General features: G+C 38.9%; 1 protein-coding gene across 2 annotated transcripts; it reads right to left on the reverse strand.

Annotated features, from left to right (window-relative positions):
• Positions 1-1,541: 1,541 nt before the first annotated feature.
• Positions 1,542-24,175, reverse strand: dync2li1 (dynein, cytoplasmic 2, light intermediate chain 1). 2 transcript variants are annotated; one of them, XM_052012944.1, is made up of 13 exons: positions 24,078-24,175; positions 21,106-21,223; positions 18,216-18,250; positions 17,928-17,997; positions 15,224-15,312; positions 14,168-14,354; positions 11,029-11,097; positions 10,851-10,928; positions 8,942-9,021; positions 8,557-8,627; positions 7,030-7,127; positions 5,244-5,336; positions 1,542-1,730 (listed from the first exon to the last, which is right to left on the reverse strand). In XM_052012944.1, exons 1-13 carry the CDS (start codon positions 24,089-24,091, stop codon positions 1,659-1,661), a joined length of 1,074 nt encoding a protein of 357 aa, XP_051868904.1. In that variant the 5' UTR covers positions 24,092-24,175; the 3' UTR covers positions 1,542-1,658. The 2 variants fall into 2 exon arrangements, with proteins under 2 accessions (XP_051868904.1, XP_051868905.1); XM_052012945.1 differs by lacking the exon at positions 24,078-24,175 and adding an exon at positions 23,820-23,972.
• Positions 24,176-25,004: the final 829 nt, after the last annotated feature.

Below are 25,004 nucleotides of genomic sequence, written 5' to 3' on the forward strand. Positions count from 1 at the left end.
ACAATGTTACTTAATATTACTGAAGCTATGATATAGAACAGTACAGCACAATACAGGCCCTTTGGCCCACAATGTTGTGCCGACCTTTAAACCTCACCCAAGACTATTTAACCCCTTCCTCCCACATATCCCTCTATTTTAAATTCCTCCATATGCTTATCTAGTAATCTCTTGAACTTGACCAATATACCTGCCTCCACCACTGCCCCAGGCAGCACATTCCATGGACCAACCACTCTGAGTAAACAAAAACCTTCCTCTGATATCTCCCTTGAATTTCCCACCCATTACTTTAAAGCCATGCCCTCTTGCATTAAGCATTGGTGTCCTGGGAAGGAGGCGCTGGCTGTCCACTCTATCTATTCCTCTTAATATTCTGTACACCTCTATCATGTCACCTCTCATCCTCCTCCTCTCCAAAGAGTAAAGACCTTAGTCTCTCCTCATAATGCATACTCTCTAAACCAGGCAGCATCATGGTAAATCTCCTCTGCACCCTTTCCAACACTTCCACATCCTTCCTATAATGAGGCGACCAGAACTGGACACAGTTTAACCAGAGTTTTATAGAGCTACATCATTATCTCACGGCTCTTAAACTCGATCCCTCGACTTATGAAAGCTAACAGCCCATAAGCTTTCTTAACTATCCTATCCACCTGCAGGGCAACTTTCAGGGATCTGTGAATATGGACCCCCAGATCCATCTGCTTCTCCACACTACCAAGAATCCTGCCATTAACTTTGTACTCTGCCTTGGAGTTTGTCCTTCCAAAGTGTATAAAATATTACAAACTATCGAATGACTTCTGTATTTTACACTGCCCTAACTCTTAAGTGCAACTTCTGATATCTCTTTCAATAGAAGGAATCAATCATGTATGCAGTTCCCTTGCAAACTGCCTTTTAAATTTTAATTATTACTTATCCCTTCACCCTTGATGATTTTAATAGAACTCACCGCAGGCAAAACATTGAGTAGTTGCTATGATTCCTCACAAGTTGCCCCACCGCCCCCCCCCCCATCCCTTTCTTTGAGACCTTTTCATTTATAAACCAAAACTACACCTATGATTATAGGATGGACACAACCTTCCATTTTGTTTGTGCCATCTCCATCCTGTATAGGATATAGGAATGTTTGATGTCCAACCATTAGGATTTTTCTCCTGATGTTCACATTTATAGATGCCAACCAAGGACAGAACTAGACACACTGGAATAAAAGAATGTACTATTTCACTCATTGATTCTGCATTATCTCTGACAATTTTAAAAACGTAAGATCTATTTAGCTGTGAAACAGGCAGACAGGCATGTTACATCTTGTTCTAATCACATTTTGTTTTACATCCTTTCTGTTAGAAAGTTGTGCTAAAAAGTATGACATAAAAATATATAATGTACAGAATCAATTTTTCCATAGATATAAACCTTTATCAGTCTTTGTAAATTGACTGGGAAAACAGTTAAATCACCAAAATAGAACTGAAATGTGCAATACAAGTTTGTATACAAAACAAACAATCATGTTAAAATAATTCAAGTATAATAGCACTTTAATGCCTTTTTGTAGATAACTGCCAAGAAGTTGATATTGAATTACACAAATTATTCATTTTTGTAATCAAAAATGCACCATTGAACACAATGTTCAATCATTTCCCACGTGTGTCAAATTCCATTTCTTTCCATGATTTGGAAGCACTTCTTTTATATTGCTCAAGTTCCTGAAAGGATAAAAATAAAACAGAAAATTTTGATCAGAGGCTCAGCAAAGGCTAGTGTCTAAAGTATTTAAATAATCTAGTAATTCTCTCAAAAAAAAGTAGCTATAATTTACAAGTCACATGTAAGCATGCAAGATGTATATTGACCTGTTTTAATCAGCGAGGCAGATGGTTGAATTAATTGGGTCAAAAACCCCCACTTTAAAATGTGCAGTTTTAATGTCATTAATCTTTACAAGTCTGAGGCAGCAGTTGATGCATTCCACTCACAAGTGTAAAGAATAAGGATTTTTCTATTAATAATCCTGGGACTATTATTTACCCAGATACCAAGCAGAAAGAGATACTCTCCAGATCAATTCAGACACAATGTTTGTTTATGGAAGTCTCTGTTGCTGCTAACTCCAAGAAAATACCTTATATACTAAAACAATGCTTTAAAAACATCTAGATGTTCTGAAAATATGACTCGCTAAACTCTCATTTTTACTTTGCCCTTTAATGCACTAGCTTATCTGTTACTCCCTGATAATCTGTACTTGCATATGGCATGGTCGCATTTGACCTGTTAGACTTAAAAGTAACAACATCATTACAGATTTTATAGGCCAGAGTATGAAGGAAGAAACGATTTAGATATGCCATACTTCTGGAAAAAAAAGGACTTTACTGTGAAGAAGTTCTTTAAAATGAATCTTCCATCAAGGCTACATCTGTTGTTTACCAGCATATCTTAAACTACCCAAAAATCAAATGCTTTTTGTTGAAGGTTCCGAAGAAAGTTTATTTACTTGTTGTTGCCTGCTATGGAAACTGAAAACAGCATTTTTTCCCCCATAATCAAGATTGAAATCTTGGACTGGAATTTTGGTGAATCTGGTTTTAAAATGTGACATGTACTGAAGGTATAATTAAATGTGCATCAATGTGAAGAGTTCCTCTAAAGGTATTACCAAGCAATAATTCAAAGGGTTACTGGAGGTTATGAGGAAGATTTGTTTTTGCTCTCTAGCATGTTTATTACACCCAATTAAGATTACTTATTTCCCTTATCTCAAAGTGAAAGTTGTCACAGCTGACCATTGGTCAGACAAATACACACACCTAGACAGCACGAACAGTTGGGATAAAATAAACAGACTTTAATTTTTTTTTCCCCTACAGGATTATATAACACTGAATTGTTAACCTGAAAAAAATCATGAGATTAACAACTGCCCAAATACAGATATAGATAATTCTTGTTTACCTCCTGTGAGTGCCTTAGATTGGCATTGGTAAAGATCACAATATATTGCTAAGAATATTATGGAAAACATTTCTAAAATGTTAACTAGAGGCAATATACCACATGTAAACCAATGGAATGTATTCATGTAAAACATTTAAAGTATTCATAAAGGAAAAGCCAAGATGACTAAAATGAACTGAAGTAACCAAGGATAATTATAGATTGTAATCTGTGAGGAAACTTGTAAACTCTAGGTCAAGGCCAACTTACATAATGGTACAACTGTTGCGAGTTCTCAGTAATAACATGATTAGCTGGCTCCATCATGCATACATAATTATTTACTTCTAGAGAGAACTGACTGACTCATGATTTTTACTGACTGACCTATGATTTGGGGAAATACACCCCTTGAACTACTGCAGGAAAATTTGAAGCCATTTTTTAATACTCGAGTATTTTTTGTCAATTTATGGACTATGCATCCTGAAGTGTTTTGATTTGACAAACAGAGAAACTACAAAAGCATTCTTCGTAATAACGTTGATAAAATTCAAAATCATGGTCAACATAATTGAAATTTAACTAAGACAAACTTCCAAGTACGAGGGATAGATTGTAAACCTCTTGATAAACATTGGGTTGAATTCAAAGCATAAGGAATGATACAAAATCAGTACATACCCCTAAAAAGGTCAGTCTCTGAACAGTGCAGTTAACTAAGCATGGTTAATAAAACATCAGTGCCAAGTTAAAAGTATTAGCCCAAAGCTGGGAAAAGTGGAAACCCAATGCAATGGAATAAATGAAGGAGATAATATGACAAAGAACAAAACCAGAAAAAAAATCTATACATTGTCAAAAGTTAAAAGCAAAACATTACACGTTTATAAAGAGAAGGCAAGAGGTTAAAAAGAATTGTTTATTAAATACATATCCAGTATTGTATTATGGGCAAACATTAAGCAATTACTTTATCTGCTGAGGAGTGCATTTTATTTTAATGGTCTGCTCCTTCAGTATTAGCATTCTGTACACCTCTGTAAAAAAAAATCTCAAAACATTTGCCAGAATTTTTTGGCAACTTAATTTGGTATCCCAGGGTGACAGACCTTGATGAGTGTATAATCTTAATCTTGGAATGCATTATGCTACATGAAAATACTTTGCCTTTATAAAGGGAGTGAACATCACCAACAGCCTGTCCTGGTCAAATCACGTAGATGCCAAGGCCAAGAAAGCTCACCAGCACCTCAGGAGGCTAAAGAAATTCGGTTTGTCCCCTTTGACTCTCACCAACTTTTATCAATGCACCATAGAAAGCATCCTATCTGGATGCATCACGGCTTGGTAAAGCAAATGCTCTGCTCAGGACCGCAAAAAACTGCAGAAAGTTGTGGACGCAGCCCAGCACATCACGGACACCAGCCTCCCCTCCTTGGACTCTGTCTTTACCTCTCACTGTCTTGGTAAAGCAGCCAGCATAATCAAAGACCCCACCCACCTGGGACATTCTCTCTTCTCTCCTCTTCCATCAAGTAGAAGATACAGGAGCCTGAGGGCACGTACCACCAGACTTAGGGACACCGCACTGTGATAAGACTACTGAACGGTTCCCTTATAGGATGAGATGGACTATGACTTCACGATCTACCTTGTTGTGACCTTGCACCTTATTGCACTGCACTTTCTCTGTAGCTGTGACACTTTACTCTGTACTGTTAATGCTTTTACCTGTACTACCTCAATGCATTCTGTACTAACCCAATGTAACTGCACTGTGTATTGAATTGACCTGTACGATTGGTATGCAAGACAAGTTTTTCACTGTACCTCAGTACAAGTGACAATAATAAACCAATACCATAAAGCATATTTCATGACCTTCAAACTTAAAGTACTCAACTGGTAGTAAAACAATTTAATTATAGCTACAAATGGAAAATAGAAAGGGAATAAATAATGGCCTGATTCCTAACTCTCCTACTCTTCAAAGTTGTGCCACAAGATCTTTTCTATCCTCCTAATAAGAGTGCATGGGACCTTGGTTTGCATTTGAAGGATGGCACCTTCAACGATACAGAGCACTGTTTGAGTACTGCTCAGGATAGAAGTCATAGATTTTTGTGCTCAAGTATCTGGAATGGATTTGAACCCACAACAGTGTTACTAACTGAGCTGTGGCTGACACATTCCTGACACTGACACAGGTGGTAATGGATCAACACAATATGGCAGATAAACAAATAAAATCTGTGTCTTACTGAAACTTTATATGTTACCTGGTCCTTTTGTGTCCTCATTATATCCACTTCAGGTTCCGTGTACTGTGGGTCTTTGGCTGGATCCACAATATCTTTGAATTCCCTAGTACTCTATAAATAGAAAACAATCAAGTCAAAATTGAATAGTCACAAGTCCATTAAGATTTAGGGTTTAAAACTTTAGATGTTAAATTCATCACTCACAAGCAACTTCCATGTTTGGAATGCAGACTCAACTGGATCTTACAATATTGTTTCCAGCATGAAAATATTAGAGATAATATGGTTTATACAGATGTTTACAGAGGTCTGCGTGTAACCAATTTAAATAAAACTATACTCATTATGACATAGGAGGCAGCTAATCATCCCATCAAATCCATGCTTGCTATCTGTGGAGCAATCCAGTTAGACTCATGCCGCTGCTTAATTCTCATAGCCCTCAAAACTTCAGTGCCTATCCAATTTCCTTTTGGAGTTTTTTTTTTAACCTCTGCTTTAATTATCTGTGAGCCACAAGTTTATTAACACATCCTGCATATAAAAACTAACTCTGCACATTCCTCAAGCATCCCTTGTCCAAAACCAGAGTACTTGTGTTGAGTTACTGGTTAATGGTGACCCGAGGATATTGATGGCAGGAACTCATCATTCAATGCATTACCATTAGCATGGGTGGGTGGCAAGATTCTCTTGTTGGAGATGGTCATACTCTGGCACTTGTGGCAAAAGTGTTACTTGGCATTTAAAATAAAAACAGAAGATGCTGGAAACACACAGCAGGTTAGACAGCACCATGGAAAGAAAAACAGAATTAATATTTCAGGTGCAAGGCCCTCCACCAGAACTGGGAAAGAGAGAAAACAAGTTAGTTTTCAGTAACAGAAGATCAGGGAGGGATAGGTAGACAAATGGAATATTTCTGATGGAGTGACATCACATGGGTTAAGCACAGAGTTCCAGCTGCTACATTATTTGTTGGTAAAAGCTGGGATGAGGAACATGCTCAGGAGGCCAGGCTACACCAATGGAGAGAAAAGCTGAGCCAAACTTACAGGTGGATGCTAGACAAACGCCCAGTTTTCATACAGACAAAAAGAGCAAGTTACCTAAAGTTGGAGAATTCAATACTGAGTGCAGAAGGCTGTAACGTGCACATATGGGTTGTTCTTCAAACTTGTGTTGGGCCTCACTGTAACAGTGCAGAGGCCACAGACAAATAGTCAGCGTGGGAATGGGGTGAAGAGTTACAGTGGCGGGCAACTGGAAGCTCAGGGTCACTCCAGTGGATTGAATGCAGGAGCTCTGCAAATTGTTCACCCAATCTGCATTTGGTTTCTTCAGCGTAGAGTAGACCCTATTGTGAACACCAAATGTAGTACACTACATTGGAAGAAATGCAAATGAATCACTGCTTCACCTAGGAAGACTGCTTGGGTCCCTGAATGGTCAGAAGGGGTGAATGGACAGGTGTTGCAAATCCTGTGGTTGACTGGGAAAAGTGCCATAAGACAAGAAGTGGCTAATGGAGACAGAAGAGCAGACCAGGGAGTCACAAAGGGGGCAGAGAGAAGGGCAGTAGGTAAACGTGTGCCTTGTGGACATAATAAGTGACCTGTTGAATGCAGAGGCTGGTGAAGTGGAAAGTGAGGACAAGGGGAACTCTGTTCTTGCTCTGTCTCGACCTGAAACATCGACTGTCTATTTCCCTCTGCAGATGCTGCCTGATCCGGAGCTCCTCCAGCAGTTGTTTTTTTGCTCTAAGTACATGGACCATTAGCTTACAAATAGGTGGCACTGTTACCTCACGTGGGAATAACCTCTCATATACTTTCTTCCACAGATCAATTGGATTTCTTGCACTTATTTTGCCCAAGTCAACTTCAGCAGCAGGTGGAGATCCTGTATACATTAAATTTTAAAAAAAAAAGCAGAATGTAGTATACAAACAGATTTTGAAGGTGCCTATGAATCTGCTGTGGTATTTGAATGCAGATTTACCAAATCCAGGTGATCAACATTAATTAGCATTAAGTGTGCTTCCAAACCTTAATTGAATTTAAGTTTGTAGAATAATGTTCTATATATAATTGCAAATAAAAATCTTACAATAGCTAGAAGTGCACAGAACTATAGTGAATAAATTGTTCTGCACAATTCAAGTTTAAGAACCAGAAAATACAAGCTAAAAGAGATTCCTTGTTAGCTTAATTCCCTGGTTTAACCTTTTGGGTCTATGCTGATTTTGGCTGGAATGCTATTTTTATCATCAATACCCTAGATTAATAATACTAATAAGAAAAAGGATTTCAGGGCCCCCATGTTGACAGCTCTATAACAGGTTCTTGCTGGAACAAATGCTTGTATGGACATACAGTGAGCATTCATTGTGTTTTTAAAAGTTACATGACCCATGAAAAATTGTTTCATGATAAACTTCGTGTGAACTAACTGCCATTTAGATGACTACAGATGCAGGTAAAATTTTGGACACCTTCCAATTTAGAGGCTTTTTCAATGGGAGTACATGGAAGGAAATTGCAATCTGCAGCAGAGAGAAAATAAAATCACAAAAATTTGATGGCACAGTGGTTGTTGTAGGTCTGCTGAAGTCATATAAATACTTCATCAGTTCTTGTTTGTTCACTGATCTGCTGATAGTGTTGCTCTAACATTTTGCAAGGAATCAATTCAAAATTTTTCCAAAGACATCAACAAAAATAATGGTGAATGGGGGTTGGGATTAACAGCAATAATAAATACACACTACAGAACGGTGCTATAAACAGTGTGACGTAGAAAACTGATTCACCTTTTAAGAGATGCATATGGAGCTTCCTCTTCAATCATAAGAGTTCAGTCCCATGATAAAATGTGGGAAATAGCATGAAGTATTTTTGGACATGTTAAAGGACTAACACGAGCATTCTAACATACAATTGGCTGATATATTCCAGTAAAAAAAAGTTTGCAAAACAGCTTTCTGATTCTGGAGCACTGTAGAATTGTATTTTTTTTGTAAATAAGGAGGTTGCCAATTCTATTAAGCACTCAATGAATCCATCAAATTATAAAAATATATTTTCTGAGAAGTAACTCATTTTCCTTTCCAGGTCACATTAATAGAATAAGCAAGTGAATGGGCAAATTGCTCCCGGCCACTCGGATGATGGGACAACTTTCTACATCCGATTTTCTCCTCTTCTGATAAGATGGGTTGCAAGAACTCTGCATCTCAGTCACCTGATAACTGAAGTCACCAAATGGAATTTGTAGCCTATCACCACTGTAAGTTATTGTGTGGTAGAACTGATTTCTGCTGTTTACTTACCAATCTGACTCAATGAATCCATCCCAGCAGGGACAAACAGTGGTTTGTTGTACTCCACAGATACTGTTTTGCTACAAAACAAATGAGGGATTTTGAGCTTATAGCATTTTTAATTTAAAAAATTCCACCTCCATTCCATCATTTTAGGAAAAAGACAACTGGCTATTGGACTTGAGGGGCGCTCCCTTCTAGGCTGTAAGATCAAGAGCAGCAAAGGCAGCCGAGGTGGAATGTCCAGACCAAACCATCCTTCATTTTTGATGAGAATCAAAGTTAGCAAGCCAGTGTTTAGCATGCATTTTTCAAGAATAGCACAGCATCTCACTAAATTATTCCTCATAATATAGACTTGGCTACATGAAGTGAAACACAAAATGCTGCTCACCTTCTATCAGTACCAAATGCCAAATTGTTCAGGACAGTTCGCAACTTAGATATTGTAGCTTCTGATTTGTTGCTGAAAAACTAAATAGATATCATACAATATTTATAGAATTTGATATGAAAGTTCTTCTTCTAATTTATTACTATTTGACACAATACTAATACATTTACTGTGACTGGCATGAGAAAGGTAAAATACAAGAGAGAATATTAAAAGTATGGTGCTAGCTGGAAACTTACTCAAATACTGTACAATGACCTGCAAAAATTGAAATGACAACTTTTTTCTGAAATCAAGGCTAAAATCTGTTATTAGGGCAGTTGACTTCAATTTCCAAAAATGACCAAAAGTTCAAATTACTTGTGAAGCTGATAAATATTCCAATTGCTGACAACGGAAGTAAATGGCTGGGTTCCTGACTGATTTACATTACTTACACTCAGTGGAAATGGAAGCAGTAAATTAACCTCTTTCACATAGGACCATGTCTATGATTGTCCATGAACACTACTTTGTTATTCCTTTTTTTGCACTATTTATTTATTTTGTTATTTATAGTTATTTTGTTATTTATAGTAATTTTGTGTCTTTGTACTGTACTGCTGCTGCAAAACAACAAATTTCACAACATACAAGTCAATGATAATAAACCTTATTCTGATGAAGTTAAACTTAAGTATAATTAGTGAGGAACCATTCAGGATTTACCTTGGCTTCCTCCTATTTTTTCATTTATCAATCACATTGGACAAAAACATTCTTTAACACTGTCAGTTTTCACATACAAAGAGGTTGATGACAGCCAGCTCACTCTCATGATTGTTCCTTTTTGCCTCATCTATTGCCTTTAATTATTGGTTGTCAGGCATTCAATATTGTGAATACCAAGTCATTGTGTTGGTTCCCATTGGCAATTCCTTTTCCTATTCACCAATTTCAGCATGCGCCTTGGCAAGTGTCTGAAAATGAACTATATAGTTCTCAACCAGGGTAGCATTTTAACTCCACATTCAATTTTGGACCTCATATCCATGCTACTAAAACCTCCTTTTTCCACATGACTCTACCCTTGGTGCATTTCATTTGCTGCCTCAATTACCTTCAAACTGGACTTTCTAATGCACTCTTGGCCAGCCTTCCTTATTTTACCCTCCAAAATTCTACGTCACAGATCCTAATTTGAATGGATCCATTTCCCCATCATTTCACTATGGTTCCAGCCTTGATTTTGAGATTCTCATCCTTTTAGGGCCTTGCCCTCCCACCCCTGTCATTTCCTCTAGACTTCGATCTGGATTCTTGCTCATTTCCTGTATTTATTCACCGGTGGTTATGTTCAACTCCCAAGGATCCCATCCCTGAAATTCCATCCTTAAACCAGTCTGATCCTCTCTTTGCTCTTTTAAGATACTCATTTAAACCTACACCCCTAATCCAGCTTCTGGTCACCTGCCCTAACAGATTCAGTCATACTGCAACAGCCCATTGTGCTCATACCGACCATCAAGCACCTACCTACATTAATCCCATCTTTTCTCCTCTCACACCCCAATCAACTCCCCTATCCCCAATTCTCCTGCCACCCCCCTCCACTAGGTGCAAATTACCAAACAGCACACCTTTGACATGAGGGAAGAAACCGGAGCACCTTGAGGAAATCACATGGTCACAGGAAGAACATGCAATTTCCACACAATCCAAGATTGAGATTGAACCTGGTTCTCTGGAGCTGTGAGGCAGCAGCATTAACCTCTGTATCACCAGCATTTCCTTACAGAAGCTGCAGGTTTTGTTTTTAAATAATAGTCCTGTAAAGCATAGTTTTTTTTCATTTTGATAAAAAGTGCTATACAAATTGTTGTTGTACTAAAAGTTAAACTAATTACAAATGTTAATAATGAAAACATACCAACAGTGAAGCTCCATAGTAATGAGCAACAAAACGCAGTGTCTTACAAATTACTTTTCTTTTTTCAGATTCAAAATTCTATGGAAAGAATACCAAGTTAGCAAACCAACCAGAACAATTGCTTTCAGAATTGTAACATAATAAAGTGAATTAAATGACAATATAATCTTCACTGTACCTGAAAAATATCATACTTGCTTCCAATTATAACTAGAGGAAGAGGAAATGGATCAACAAGTTCCCAGTCCTGTTGGAATTTAGAAAAAAAGATATCTTGGTGCTTAAGGAATACACATATCATTAAAAAGCTAGAAAAATCCGTGACTGTCAAAAGTCTGGTTTCGAAATCCAATTCACTAAAACCTACCTAATTAAAGCAAATGAGACCATCTTAAAATGTAGTGACAACCAAAGTAAAGAGCTCTGCTGACACAATTGAGTAAAAGCATTCTTCAGCACTTTATGGAGAGATTCTAGTTTATTTCACCCAACCAAAATTTAACCAAAAGATTACAGTGGTTGCCATTTTACACCAGTATGTTTATGATGGGCAGAATAAAGGGACCAAGAAGGGTATACTAAAAACAAATAAAAGCTCTTTATATAGTCACATTTGAAATGATATAACCTTAATATCAGCCTATTTAAAATTCATTACATAGGTATTTCCAAGCTGACAATTCAGCAATAGAATACAGTATATAGTGTGGGAAGAGTAGGACTTCATCAAAATAATGCTATTCACTGTAAGATTTAAATATAAACTGATTGTTGTCTGTAAGATTGGGGAGAAGAAAAAAATTGCATTCATATTCTAAGATATAAATTGCCAGAATACAAGTAGCAATGGTTTAGTATCTCCACATCCGTCTTGTCATGGATTATTCATGTTTAACAATGTCACATTGGAATCAGACACAATCATTGAAAGATATATACACACACGCAAAAAGGGAAACATACCCAAGTAGAAGTAACACCAAATTGTGATAATGTTGTGATTCCTTAAAATAAAAAAAAAATGCTTGCTTGGGATTGAATTGTATATGTTAATTTTTTTTGTTTTACGATTATGGATCATCAGAGCTGGTCAGATATTTATAGGAATAATTATGAATCAGTACTTCTTCACAGGATGAATATTGACATGAAGGTGGACAAGTTTCTCCATGGGAGAGAGGAATGATCCGTCTGAGCCACAATGAGCAAATTCATTTTGAAATTGTAACTAGCAAGGTATGCAAGAGAAAACAGTGAATTTAGAAAAATTGAGATTTTCAAATAGATTTCAATGTGGTGCCTCATAATACATAATTACACAAAATTAGGGCTTGTGGGATGAGATTTAATATATCAGCACAGATTAGCATTAGTTAAGGAATAGAATTCAATTTAGGAATAATCAGGGCATTTTCAAACTGACAGACTGTAATGAATGGAGCACCCACAAGAATCAGTGTTTGGGTTTCAGCAATTTACAGTCTATGTTAATGACTTAGATAAAAAGGTTTGGGTGCATGGTATCCAAGTTTACTGATGATACAAAGCTCGATTGAAAAAGCAAGTTCCCATGAGGATACAATAAGATACAAGTAGGTTAAGTAAGCAGAGAATAACGTGGCAGATGGAAGAAGTAGTTACTTTCCTTTCTGGAAAAATACAAAAGCAAAATCTTTTATTTTAAAATGTTAAAAAAAATGTTGGTATTCAGAGGGACCCAGCTATCATCGTTTTGCACCAACTATGTTGCCAATCTAAATTAATCCCACAGCCTACACATGGTCTGTATCCCTCTACTTGGGGCCTGTTCATCTGTCTAAATGCCTCTTAAGCATTGCTTTCATATATGCTTCTACTACCTCCCCTAGTAGCGCGTTCCAGGCACCTAGCACTCTGAATAAAAAAAAACTTGCCTCCAAAAACTCCTTTAAATTTTTCCCCTCTCAACTTAAGCCTATGCCCTCTAGTAACTGACATTTCCACTCTGGGGGAAAAAGACCAACTTTCTACCTTCTCTGTGCATCTCAAGATTTTATATACTTCTATCAAATTGCCTCTCAGCCTTTAACTCTCCAGAGAAAACAATCCAAGTTTGTCCAATCCTTCCTTATAGCTAATGCACTCCAATCCAGGTGACATCCTGGTGCATCTCTTCTGCATGCTCAATGCCTCCACATCTTTCCTATACTGTGGTGACCAGAACTGCACACAATGCTCCAAATGTGGCCTCACTAATACGGCTGCAACATGACTTGCCAACTCTTGTACTCAATGCCCCAATTGATGAAGGCAAGTATGCTATATGCCTTCTTTACCACCCAATCCACTTGTGTTGCCACTTTCAGGGAGCTATGGACTTGCACCCCAAGATCTCTCTGTACATCAATGCTCAGAAGCGTCCTGTCACTTACTGTATACCTTCCTCCTACATTTGACCTACCGAAATGCGTCGCCTTACACTTATCCGGATTAAATTTCATCTGCCATTTCTCCATCCAAATTTCCAACTGGTCCACATCCTGCTGTGCCTTTTGAGAACCTTCCTCGTTATTCGCAACTCCACCAATTTTTTTAATCAGCAAACTTACCAATCACACCACCTATATTTTCATCCAATATCATTAATATATTGTACAAACAACAGAGGTCCCAGCACTGTTCCCTGCGGAACATCACAGGTCACAGAGTGCAGTCAGAAAAACACCCTGCTACCATGACCTCCACTGTCTTCTATGACCAAGCCAGTTTTGGATCCATTTTACCAACTCACTGTGAATCTCATATGACTTAATCTTCTGGACCAGCCTACCATGATATCATGACTTAATCCAGTGGATATTGCCTACATGGACTTTGTTAAAAGCTTCATTAAAGTTCACATAGGCAATATCCACTGCCCTACCATCAATCATCGTCACTTCTTCAAAAACTCAATCAAATTTGTCAGACACCCCCAGTACAAAGCCATGCTAACTGTGGGGGGACCTCCCTTGCATAAAGCCACACTGACATGTGCCTATCTAAGAGTCTCTTAAATATACAAATTATCTCCCTGCTTACCAAATTGCCATGACTTTCTAGTTAATATAAAAATTATTGTATGATGTAAAAATAGGGATAGGTGAATAGGTTGGAAAATAATTTTACAGCTGGGACTGACTTGTATCTGTGCCACCTGTACAATTTTCCCCCTGTACCCTACCTTAGTTAAAATTCAAGAACATATCTGGTTTTGACATTACATGAAAAACCAAACTCAACAAAAACTTTGCTTCTAAATGTTAGATTGCAGAAAGTTTTTTTGAAGCTAGACTCACCGGGTGATTCTTCTGCAACATTTTCCAGGTCCTTTGCTTGATCTCATTTACATTAATGGAATCTTTTTTACCTAGTTCATTCATGGTTTTATTTATATGGTTCTTTGTCACACTCAATAGCTTCTCCATGCTTGGCCATAGGTCATTGGGTTTGGAAAGATCCAAAACCAAAACAACAGAAAGGGTCCTAATGCAAATTAAACATCACAAATATCTTTTAATATACATTTGCTTTCAACGCATTTTAATCAGATCAGGCATTGGTATTGAATGACATAACTAGCACAAGAGGCAAGATGGTCTAATCTGCTATTTCTCACATGCTTAATGTAAAATACAATATTCAGCATATTTCTGTAGGTAATATCATATCCACCTAAGCTAACTGTAATATCCAAGAGGCAAATTTGCAAATTCTCTGGACAGTCAGCAAATTGTACAGACATGGTATTCTAGTTGTTGTTTTCTTTTATCAACATAAATATCCAATCATAAATTATGGGTGAATTATGAAAGGCACTACTATAGATCAGATGTTTCTTCATATAAAAAAATGACAACTGGTAAGCTAAACATCCATGTGATCTTGTGAATATTTTAAGGAATTCAGTTAGGCCAGCATTTGTAGTTTTGAAAACTTTAAAATTCTATCACAAATGCACATGATCTATCCTTGGTGCAATTAATAGCTATATATAGTACAGCTATAGATTTAAAATTTTAATAGTAAGTTGCAATAATAAAATTGTAATAAATGTTGTAAATTGTGCAACAAACATGGGTAATGATAAAACAACAACAAAGTCCACTGGACAATCAGAGTGACGAAGTAAGTGTAGTACAATTTCTTCATGTGGACTTTGGTCTCGGCATGGGCTTGCAGAACTCTGGTGAGGCATGAAGCAGTTGTCAGGTACTTCCCCATGCTTCAGTAAAACAAAAGACAAAGCAAGGAAAAAAGCATGCAACAAATAAATTCTTGTAAAAAGATATTTCATTTGCATTCTAATATTTTTCTGGTGGAGGTTAACCCCTGAACCAGATAGCAACACAAACCTTATGTTGTCAACAGTGATTGGAATCTGCGCAAGGTCAGACAGAGAGGTTCCACCACCTAGTTCCCAAAAGTGGGCAATATCTTTTGGCTGCAAAACAGATTTCAACACATAAAAAGAGACACAAGAGACTGAAGATGCTGGAATCTGTAGCAACAAAAAAGATGCTAGAGTAATACCAGTGTACCTTGCTGCAAAATAAAAACAAAAATTTCTGCAAATACACAGATATCCCCTAACAGCTGGTTATGTTTTGGTATAGACTCTCACCAGAGCTCCAAATGGAAACACAACTGCAATATCCGTCAACTTTTTTCAGATTTCCAGCAATATTCTACCCCACAGGTTTTATTAGGGTTGAAAATTAAGCTAATGCCCTCCAGTGGCAGAAAATTGATGGCACTCATGAAGTAAATATCACCATGAACAGCTACAATTTACTTTATTGTAACATGCTGTAATTATTTAAAAAAATCTCTCAATACATACCTATAATGCACTGTGTAATGCATTGACCTGTACGATTGGTATGCAAGACAAGTTTTTCATTGTACCTCGGTACAACTGACAATAATAAACCAATACCAACAAAATTTCATAACTAAAAGCAAACCTCTTTTTTAAAAACCTAGAAGTATTTGCATGGATCTTTCAATCAATAAATTAATAAATACATAGATACACCCTAAAGTTATCTACATATCATTTATTCATCTGTGCTAACTAAATTTATCTTTTGACTTGAAGCAATTTGGAACAGATCACACCTGTAGAATTTTAACACAATATCATTAAGTTCTGCTGTATTGATATTATTGTGGAGATGACTGATGATATTCCCTAGACTGTGCTCACGTTCTGACAAATCATACACATTAATTTGTTACCTCTCCATTCACTCATTCATATTTCTGTGCAACAGATTTCAGTGCCTTTGGTATGACAGTGTGTATATTACAGTATAACATAATTGTTTGGAACAAAATGACTATCTTCAGGGACATGGCAATTATATTCAATTAGTACTGGGCTCTGACAGGTCTACTGATTTTTTGAAAATTGTCACCTTATAAAAAGATCTGCAATTCCTATCAAGAATGTAACATACATATAATTTAAATAAGTCCAAATTAAGTGGAATCTAATGAAGATTTTTAATTCAATTTATCATAAAGAAATATTAGACTGGCAGCTTGCAAAAGAACAGTTAGAGGGTTAATAATTGATGGGTTTGGGGATGCAGAGAATTTAGAGCTTGAATCCCTTCTACTGTGGTTGATAGAGCTTTCTCACATTTCCTTTGTTTCTCAGACTTCTGCTCTTACCTGCCTCATCCAGGCAGAACAGAGATAGAATTCCCCTAGTCCTCATCTTTCACCCTGCCAGCCTCTGCATCCTTCTTCATTTCTGCCAGCTGCAATGGGATCCCACCACTAGCCACACCTTCCCCTCCCCTTCCACTACTGCATGGACCACTCTCTCCATGACTCTGTGGTCCACTCATCCCTTCCCTGACCCCTGGCACTTTCCGCTGCAACACAGAAGGTGGAACACTTGTTCCTACACCACCTCCATCACCACCATCCAGGGACTGAAACAGCCCTTCAAAGTGAGGCAAACGTTCACATGCATCTCCTCCAACCTTGTCTGCTGCATTTGGTACCCCTGATATGGCCTGTTCTATATTGGCAAGACCAAGCGCAGACTAGGTGACTAATTTGCAGAGCACCTGCGCTCTGTCTGCAATGGCCACCGAGGTCCCAGTTGCATGCCATTTCAACTCCCCTTCCCATACCGACCTCTCTGTCCTCTGCCTTCTCCACTGCCAGGGCAAGGCCTAACACAAACTAGAACAACACTTCATATTCTGCCTGGCTACATCCCAATGGTATGAACATTGAACTTTTCAGTTTTAGGTAACCTCTCTCTCTTTCCTTCAGATTCACCTCTGGTCCTCCCATTTTGTTCCCTTTCCCATAGCAGCCCCCACTCCAGACTCCATCACCCATTTTCATTCCCCTCCCGCTTCTGATTTCATCCACCTACTATGCACATGCTTCATCCACTGTATCCCCTCCCCCACCTGGTTTCCATTTGCCCTTCATCTCTCCCTTAATGGTTCCCATTATCACCTTCCTTACTTAGCAGACTCCAGCACGTAGCCTTAGTGTCCCTGTTTATCACCCTCCAGCTTCTGTCTCCACTTTCACCCTCCCCTTCCTCCACCTAGCTCTCTGCCTCTTATCTGCTTCCATCAATCACCCACTTGCTTCTAACTCCAACTCCACTCCTCCCTCACATCATCCTTCGTCCCTCCTCGGTCCACCTATCACCCCCTCTCCTCCAGTTTTGTACCCTCTCAGTCCTGATGTAGGGTCTCAACTTGAAACGCTGACAATTCCTCTCCACCCATAGATGCCACTTGACACACTGAGTTCCTCCAGCAGTTTGTTTTTTTGCTTAAATAGTCTATTGTTTACCTGCAAAAAAGCTCTCTAAAACCCATTTCATCAACATGTTAATGAACAGGGAATTAAGCATTCCAATTACACATATGACTTATAAAATCCCGATTTCCTACTTTGTTTGTTCTTCATTACCTAACTAGTTAGGAGCATGGATCATAAATTTGCCCCAAACTTCCTTATGAAGTGTTTCCTTGCTTGGAATCAATTTGTTTTTGACCCAATAATGTCATTGCTTACAGTGTTATGTCCTCTTGCTCTTCTTCCAAAAGTATATTCCAAAGCTAACGTAGGCTTTGAAACTTCATCTCTGCCAAAAATAAGTTCATTGCACACATTAGTATCATGCTTACCAAGTAATTGTATTTTTTTGTAAATTTCCAAGTATTTATCTGGACTCGTATCTGGTAACATAAATATAACTGAAGTAATCCCAGGTGTAACAGAGATAAACCACTACGTTAATATGAGTAGTTTAAATCCACACTCTAGAGTCAATCAATTTTAAACCCACTGGCCAACACATACCTGTCAAGGAATCTGAGTATAATTGTAGTTTTCCCCTGTAAAACAAAATACAAGTGACAATTATGCTACTTTACGCATGTATCTACTTTAGCAACAAATTAAAAATGCCCAGAATTATTTTGCTTTTGAAATTGTTTATGAAGAGTAGTTTTTCCAAAATTAGCACATAAATCAAAAGAGTAATTATTATCTGAAAAACAAATTTTGAAAACTGACATCCCTCCGCTCTTCCCTAGTTCCGAGGAAGGATCCCTGACAAAGAACATTAATAGTTTCTATTCTTTCCAGTTCTTCCAGCACCATTTCTGTTTATGTTTCATAATTATTACCAGCTAATTATTAAAGTTTAGTCAATGCAATTGTTTACATTAACTATGCAATCAAGAGGGCAATGGCTTGCATATTAACCTTCACTAACGCCACAAGAACTGAGCACCAGGAGATACATGGGAAAGCACTCCCTCATAATAAGGATGACTTGCGTCTACTTTGGTTTTGTGGGTTCCAAGGTGAATAACGAGGAAACTGCAGATTCTTTCACAGAACTGGCAGGTGGAGGCTGACAGAATAGGCAGCTTGTGGTTTGCTCCTTCTGCTGTTTGAACAGAACTTACGTGTACTCACAATGCATGGCCTCAAGGTTCTTAATTTCATCCCAAATGTTCCTTTTCCTTTGAGTAGCCAAGGGTAGGAATTCTCAGGGGGTGTTCCACTCCTTCAAGAAGGCTTTTAGAACATCCATTGATCATTTCCTCCATCTTACCTGGTAATCTCTTCCCATGACAGAACTTCAAAAGGGGTGTCCATTTGAGGAGTTAGGTACGCAAATGATGCGATTTTCACAACGCAGCTATCTGAGTATCGTCGTGGCTATCCCTCGAGGTTGAGGATGATGATCTTCGTTCTGTTGATCTATTTATGGGCTCTCAAGTGGCTTATGAGTCCAATCTTGGCTCTGAAAGTTCTTCCGCATTCAGGACAGGTGGTTCCAGATGGCAGATTGGGCTTTGGTTGTTGCTGCCTCTCTTTCCATTTTCTTCCCTTTTCCTCTAATTCTGCACATCTGTTGGCTTCGAAGGTTGCTGTTCCTTCTTGGATGATGGTTTGCCAGAGTTTCCTGTCCTTGGCATTGGTTTCCCAATTGTTGATGTCGATGTTACATTTTTCCATGTTGGCTTTTAAGACGTCTTTGAATCTCTTCTGTTGTCTGCCTCTTTTACGTTTGCCTACTTTAAGCTGGGAGTAGAAGATTTGTTTTGGCAGACGTTCGTCTTTCATCCGAACAACATGACCGCTCCACCTTAGTTGGTTCTTGATAACGTAGGCTTCGATGCTTGTTGTTTTTGCTTCATTTAGCACGCTGATGTTGGTTCTTCTATCTTCCCAGCTGCTATTTAAGATATTTCGAAGACAGCGTTGATGGAACTTTTCAAGTGCCTTCAGATGTCGTCGGTATGTTGTCCAAGTTTCTGACACATACAGGAGTGTTGGGATCACCACTGCTTTGTACACTGAGTATAACCAGGGCTTCAACACTGGGCACCAAACATTGGTTTGCTTATTCTTTCAATGAATTTGGAGGAGTTTGTGGAGACAGTGTACATGATATCTTTAGTGCCTGGAGGTGCCTGCTGCAGGTAGTCTATGTCTCAGAAACATATAGGAGTTCTGGAGTCACTGCTGCTCAGTAGACCATGTGTTTTGTGCAAGGCCTCGATTTTCAAATACTCTTTTCCTCAACTCACCAATGGCCGCGCAGGCACTTTGAAGGCAGTGTTGAATTTTATCATCAATGTCTGCCTTTACCGAGAAGCAGCTCCTGAGATATGGGAAGCTGTCAAATTTTCCAGGGTCTTGCTGTGAACCTTTATTGTCAGAGACAATGTAACGCAGGAGGAGCAGGCATTGTACTCAATGCATGCAAGATCAAGGTCCTCTACTAACGCAAAAGCAATTGAGGGGGAACTCACACCCTGATATTCCCTCCGATACATTGATAAGCATCTCACCTCTCCTAGGCAGGTACCTGCAGCTATGAGACCAAAGAAATGAGCTGAGACCACATCAATTCTGACAGAAGGTCATTGATCTAAAACACTGGGCTGGAACATGCTGCCAGCTAGTTGGAGTTTCTGTAGTGACTGTCAATTGGCTGCAGTTTGCTTGATAGTACATTTTGAACTTCCATGCCTGCACACTGCTGCATTGAAATTGGGAAAAAGCTAGTGGTCAGACGGATGCACAACTGATCACTCATTCTGCCCTGGACTCACCAGTGAATAGGTGCCCAACAAGGAGCAATTTTTGTCCATTTTTCCTTTACTTCTCTATATATTTAAATTTTTAATTAATTCACAATTTTAAATAAATTACTTAAATTTTTCAAATAATTAAAATATTTAAATTTGGTTGATTTGCATCAAAATATCTCTGATCATTGTTGCTTGCAACTCACTTCGCCTCACGCAGCGAGTCTGCTAGGATTTAGAGAGCCGTGCAGTCACCAAAGAATAGGACATCCACAGGGCTAGCTGAGGGGAAAACGGTGAGACATAGGCTGTGTTGAGTGCATTTTGGCCCATTAACTGATTTTTTTCTCTCTCCATTGAGGCTGCCTGACTACACATTTCTAACAATTTTTTAAAAAAATCATACTCCTAACATTCATAGCATTGTGCAATTGTTCTTTATCCATGTCTCTTACTGATATTTGGCTGATTGTAAACATGTGCTAATTATGCATGAACAACTTTAGTCTTTTGATTTTCACTGTACACTTGTGGGGAAAATAAGTGGGGGTGGGGGTGGTGCACGACAGCGAGAGGGTAACAGTGGGGGAAAGCATGTTGCAAACAAGTCTTTAGTTTTGAAAGTGGTCCAAGCAACTTACCCCACTCTTATTTCCCAAGAAAAATACAGATCTTTCCCTGGTTTCTATGTCTTCTTCATTTTCTTTGTCCTCATTCTTTTTAGAAACTTGAGCCAAAGCTATGTCCCATAGAGTGTCACTGTAGGTGAAAAAACAGTGCCCACACAGAAAGAATATTGCTGGACAAGTAAATACAGCAAAACATTATTTCATTTTCTAGCAGTAAATTATTTCAGGACAGTCACTCCAGTCAGTAAAACTTATATTGGGAAAAATATAATAAACCCTTCAGCATGTGCTTATGATCAATCAATGGCCATTCAATTTTGTTTAGGTTTTCAAGTGCTGAAAAAACTATTGTGTATCACATTTGAATTTTACAATTTTTTCCTTTACATCTACGTGTAAAATAATTAGACTTTTGTTAAAAATGGCAGATATTTAACTCTATATTTGATTCTCCCCAAGAAATATTGACTTTTAGGGATAATATGTGTGAAGGGATGCAATTAAAAATGAAAACTTATCATTTTATTTCTTCATCTAGGGCAGCAGTGGCATGGCAGATTGTGCAGCAGTCTCACAACCCCAGTGACTCAGCTTCAATTCTGATCTCTGGTGCAATCTTTGTGTAGTTTACAAAATCTACTCCTCGTAACCACAGGGTTTTCCTCAGGCATTCCCATTTCCTCCCACATTCTGAAGAGATTAACTGGCAACTGTAAAATTGTCCTTATATTAGGTCACACAAGAGAGACTGCAGATGCTGGAAATCTGCAGCAACACACACAAAATGCTGGAGGAACTCAGCAGGTCAGGCATCATCTATGGAGAGAAATGAACAGTCGACATTTTGGGCCGAGACCCTTCCTCAGAACTGGAAAGAAAGAGGGCAGAAGTCAGAACAAAAGGTGGGGGGGGAGGAGCACAAGCTGGTGGGCAACAAGTGAATCCAGGTGAGGGAGGAAGATAGGGAGGTGGTTGGTAAGAGTTAATGAGCATGTATGAAAGAATAGATTACAATGGAGTTACTGGGGTATTGGAATAGATAGAATTGCTATGAGTGCTGGCATAGACTTGTTGGGCTGAAGTCTCTATGTCACAGGAATACAAGAAAATAGGAGCAGGAGTAGGTCATCAGGCCTTCAAAGCTGCCTGCTATTTAATATGATCACAGCTGATCTATGCTTGCTCAACTCCTCTTTTGTGCCATTTCTCCATATCACTCTATTCCTCGATCTATCAGATGTTTACCCACCTCCACTTTAAATACTTCTAATGATCCAGTTTACAGGAATTAGCCTGATGAATTCTCTTTGTACTGCCTCCAATGTTACTATATCCTTTTTTGGGTCAAGGGACCAAAATTGCACGCAGTATTCCAGGTGAGGCTTCACCCACACTTGCAACAAAACCTCCCTATTTTTAAACTCCAACCCTTTTGCAATGAAAGCCAAAATGCCTTTGTCCCAGTACTCTGGTCAATCACCCTTGCCATTTTTTATGCCCTAATTTTCAGTTTAACATAATCCTTTACCTCCTTTGTTAACCGCAGATTCTGCCACTTTCCTCGAGGAATCTCTCCTTTTGATTGGGATAAACTTTTTCTGAGCACAACAAACCAGCTATTTGAATATCTGCCACAGTTCCTCCACTGACCTCTCTCTTTGTTTTTTCACCCAGTCCATCTTAGACAACTTCTCCCTCAGACCATTATAATTGCCCTTATTTATATTGAAGACACTGGTTATAGACCTATGGCGTTCATCCTCAAATTGCACTTGGAATTCTATTATTTTATGGTCACTACCCCCTGGGGGACTTTTAACCACAAGAACCCTTATTAATCCTTCCTCATTACATAAGACCAAATTTAAAATAGCCCATTCCTGGGTAGGTTCCACAATGTATTGCTCTAAAAGCGATCTCTGACACATTCCACAAATTCTTCTTCTACAATACCCTTACCAATCATAGGGAGATGCAAGAAACTAAGCATTACAGCAGAAAGGGTAAAAGAGCAACTTTGCTATCTTTCCCTCTATTTATGGATATAAAACATGTTGTTACACTATTCAAGGTGCAGTGACTACTCAGCTTCCTGAACAACATTCAATGACACAAGCAAAATTGTCAACTAGTTCTTGTTTGCAGATATTTAACATGATATTTGCAAATGAAATGTCATCTGCACTTCAAATTAATTCAATAGTTGTGGAATGATTTAGCGGAGAAGAGACACAAGTAGTTTTTTTTACTCACAGAAGTGTGTAGAAATTTGAGAATTCATATTTTCATACAAGACAAGAGGCCATTTGGCCCATCTAGTCTATGCAGTCTCTCAGATCAATCCCATTTCTCCATTAATTTCCATCTAAACTACTATCTCTCACGTCCCATCAACTCCCCCTGATTTTCCTACCACCTACCTGCACTACAGGTGATTTACAGTCACCAATTAACCTACTAACTAGCACATTTTGGGGATGTGGAAGAAAACCAGTGCATTTGGCAGAACGCGTAAACGCTGCAGGCAACACCCGATGTCAGGATCGAATCCCAGCCGTTGGAGCCATGCAGCTGCAGCACCCTGTGCAGTGAACACAAGTCAAGCAATGAAAGGGTATTTCCACTGGTTAGTAGAGGGCATAAAAGTTGGTGCAAGGAGGCGGGTTAGCAGGAAGCATTTTCACACCCTCCCCCCTCAAATGACTGGCGCCCTGAACATTATTTACCCTGCAACCAACATCGCTGCCACGGATTACAGGGTTGCAACGTGTATGAATCCGTTGTGCACGCACTGGTTACCGTGTTTCTGACATTACGTGGGATACCATTTTAAGGTTACTTTATGGCAATTGGAGATAAACAGCACATCCGTGGTTGCCATTCGGGCTACAAACCGGGATGATGTGCAGCCCGAGTGCGTGACTGAACCAGTCTTGTGCTCAGGCCGCTACCCCGGCCGCTCGACAGCAATGTTGACCAGTCACCTGGACCGGGGCATCCTCCCTGCTGAAACAACCGCTCGCGGGTCTCCGTTACCACAGCCGGCCCAGGCCCCGCTGCCATGGAAACGGCGAATGGTGGTGCGTCAGTGACTACGTCACACTTAACTCTCGTATGGACCTCTGGGAATTGTAGTACGAGCAAGCCAATAGAATTAATTCTAGTAAGTGGAGGGGGCAGTGATTTTTTATATGGCAGGATTAAAGCACTATACAGTACATGAAAATTTTAAAAAGCTGCAGATGCTATAAATTTAAATAAAAACAAAGTGTTGGAAACACTCAGCAAATCTGTGAAGGAGAAAAAGAGCTAACCTTTCAGGTCAAAGACCATTCGTCAGAACTCAGGGTCTTCCATTTCCATCACCTTCAATGAGATTCCAACACCAGGCACATTGTCCCCTTTCAACATTCTAAATCCCCTGGTCTGCTTTTCCAGGTCCACCAACCACTTCCCATCTCATGGCATTTTCCCAAGCAACTGCAGAAGATGCCACAGCTGATCTTTTACTCACCAGGGATCCAAACAGCAGGGATTCACTTGCACTTCTTCTAATTAATTGCATTCAGTGCCCTTGAGAATCTAAATGTAGATTGGGTGACTGCTTTGTGAACCACCTTCATCCCTGTCCACAGGGATGCCTCTGAGCTTCCTACTGTATCTGTCATTTTAATTCTCCACCCCTCTTCCACTCTGTTGTATCTGTCTGTGGCTATCTGCACTCTTCTAATGAGGTAGAGTATAAGCTTGAGGAACAACATCATCATTCACCTGCTTGTGGTGAAACAAAATTGAGTTCAACAAGTTGACAATTTGCCTTTTCTGTTTGCATCAGAACCGGACAGGCTGTTGTAAGATTATCCATCTATAACATTAACTCAGTTTTTCTTTCTCCATATATCCTGCCTGAT

This window comes from Pristis pectinata, chromosome 3 (genome assembly GCF_009764475.1).
Source record: "Pristis pectinata isolate sPriPec2 chromosome 3, sPriPec2.1.pri, whole genome shotgun sequence".
In the NCBI taxonomy this organism is placed as follows: Eukaryota; Metazoa; Chordata; class Chondrichthyes; order Rhinopristiformes; family Pristidae; genus Pristis; species Pristis pectinata.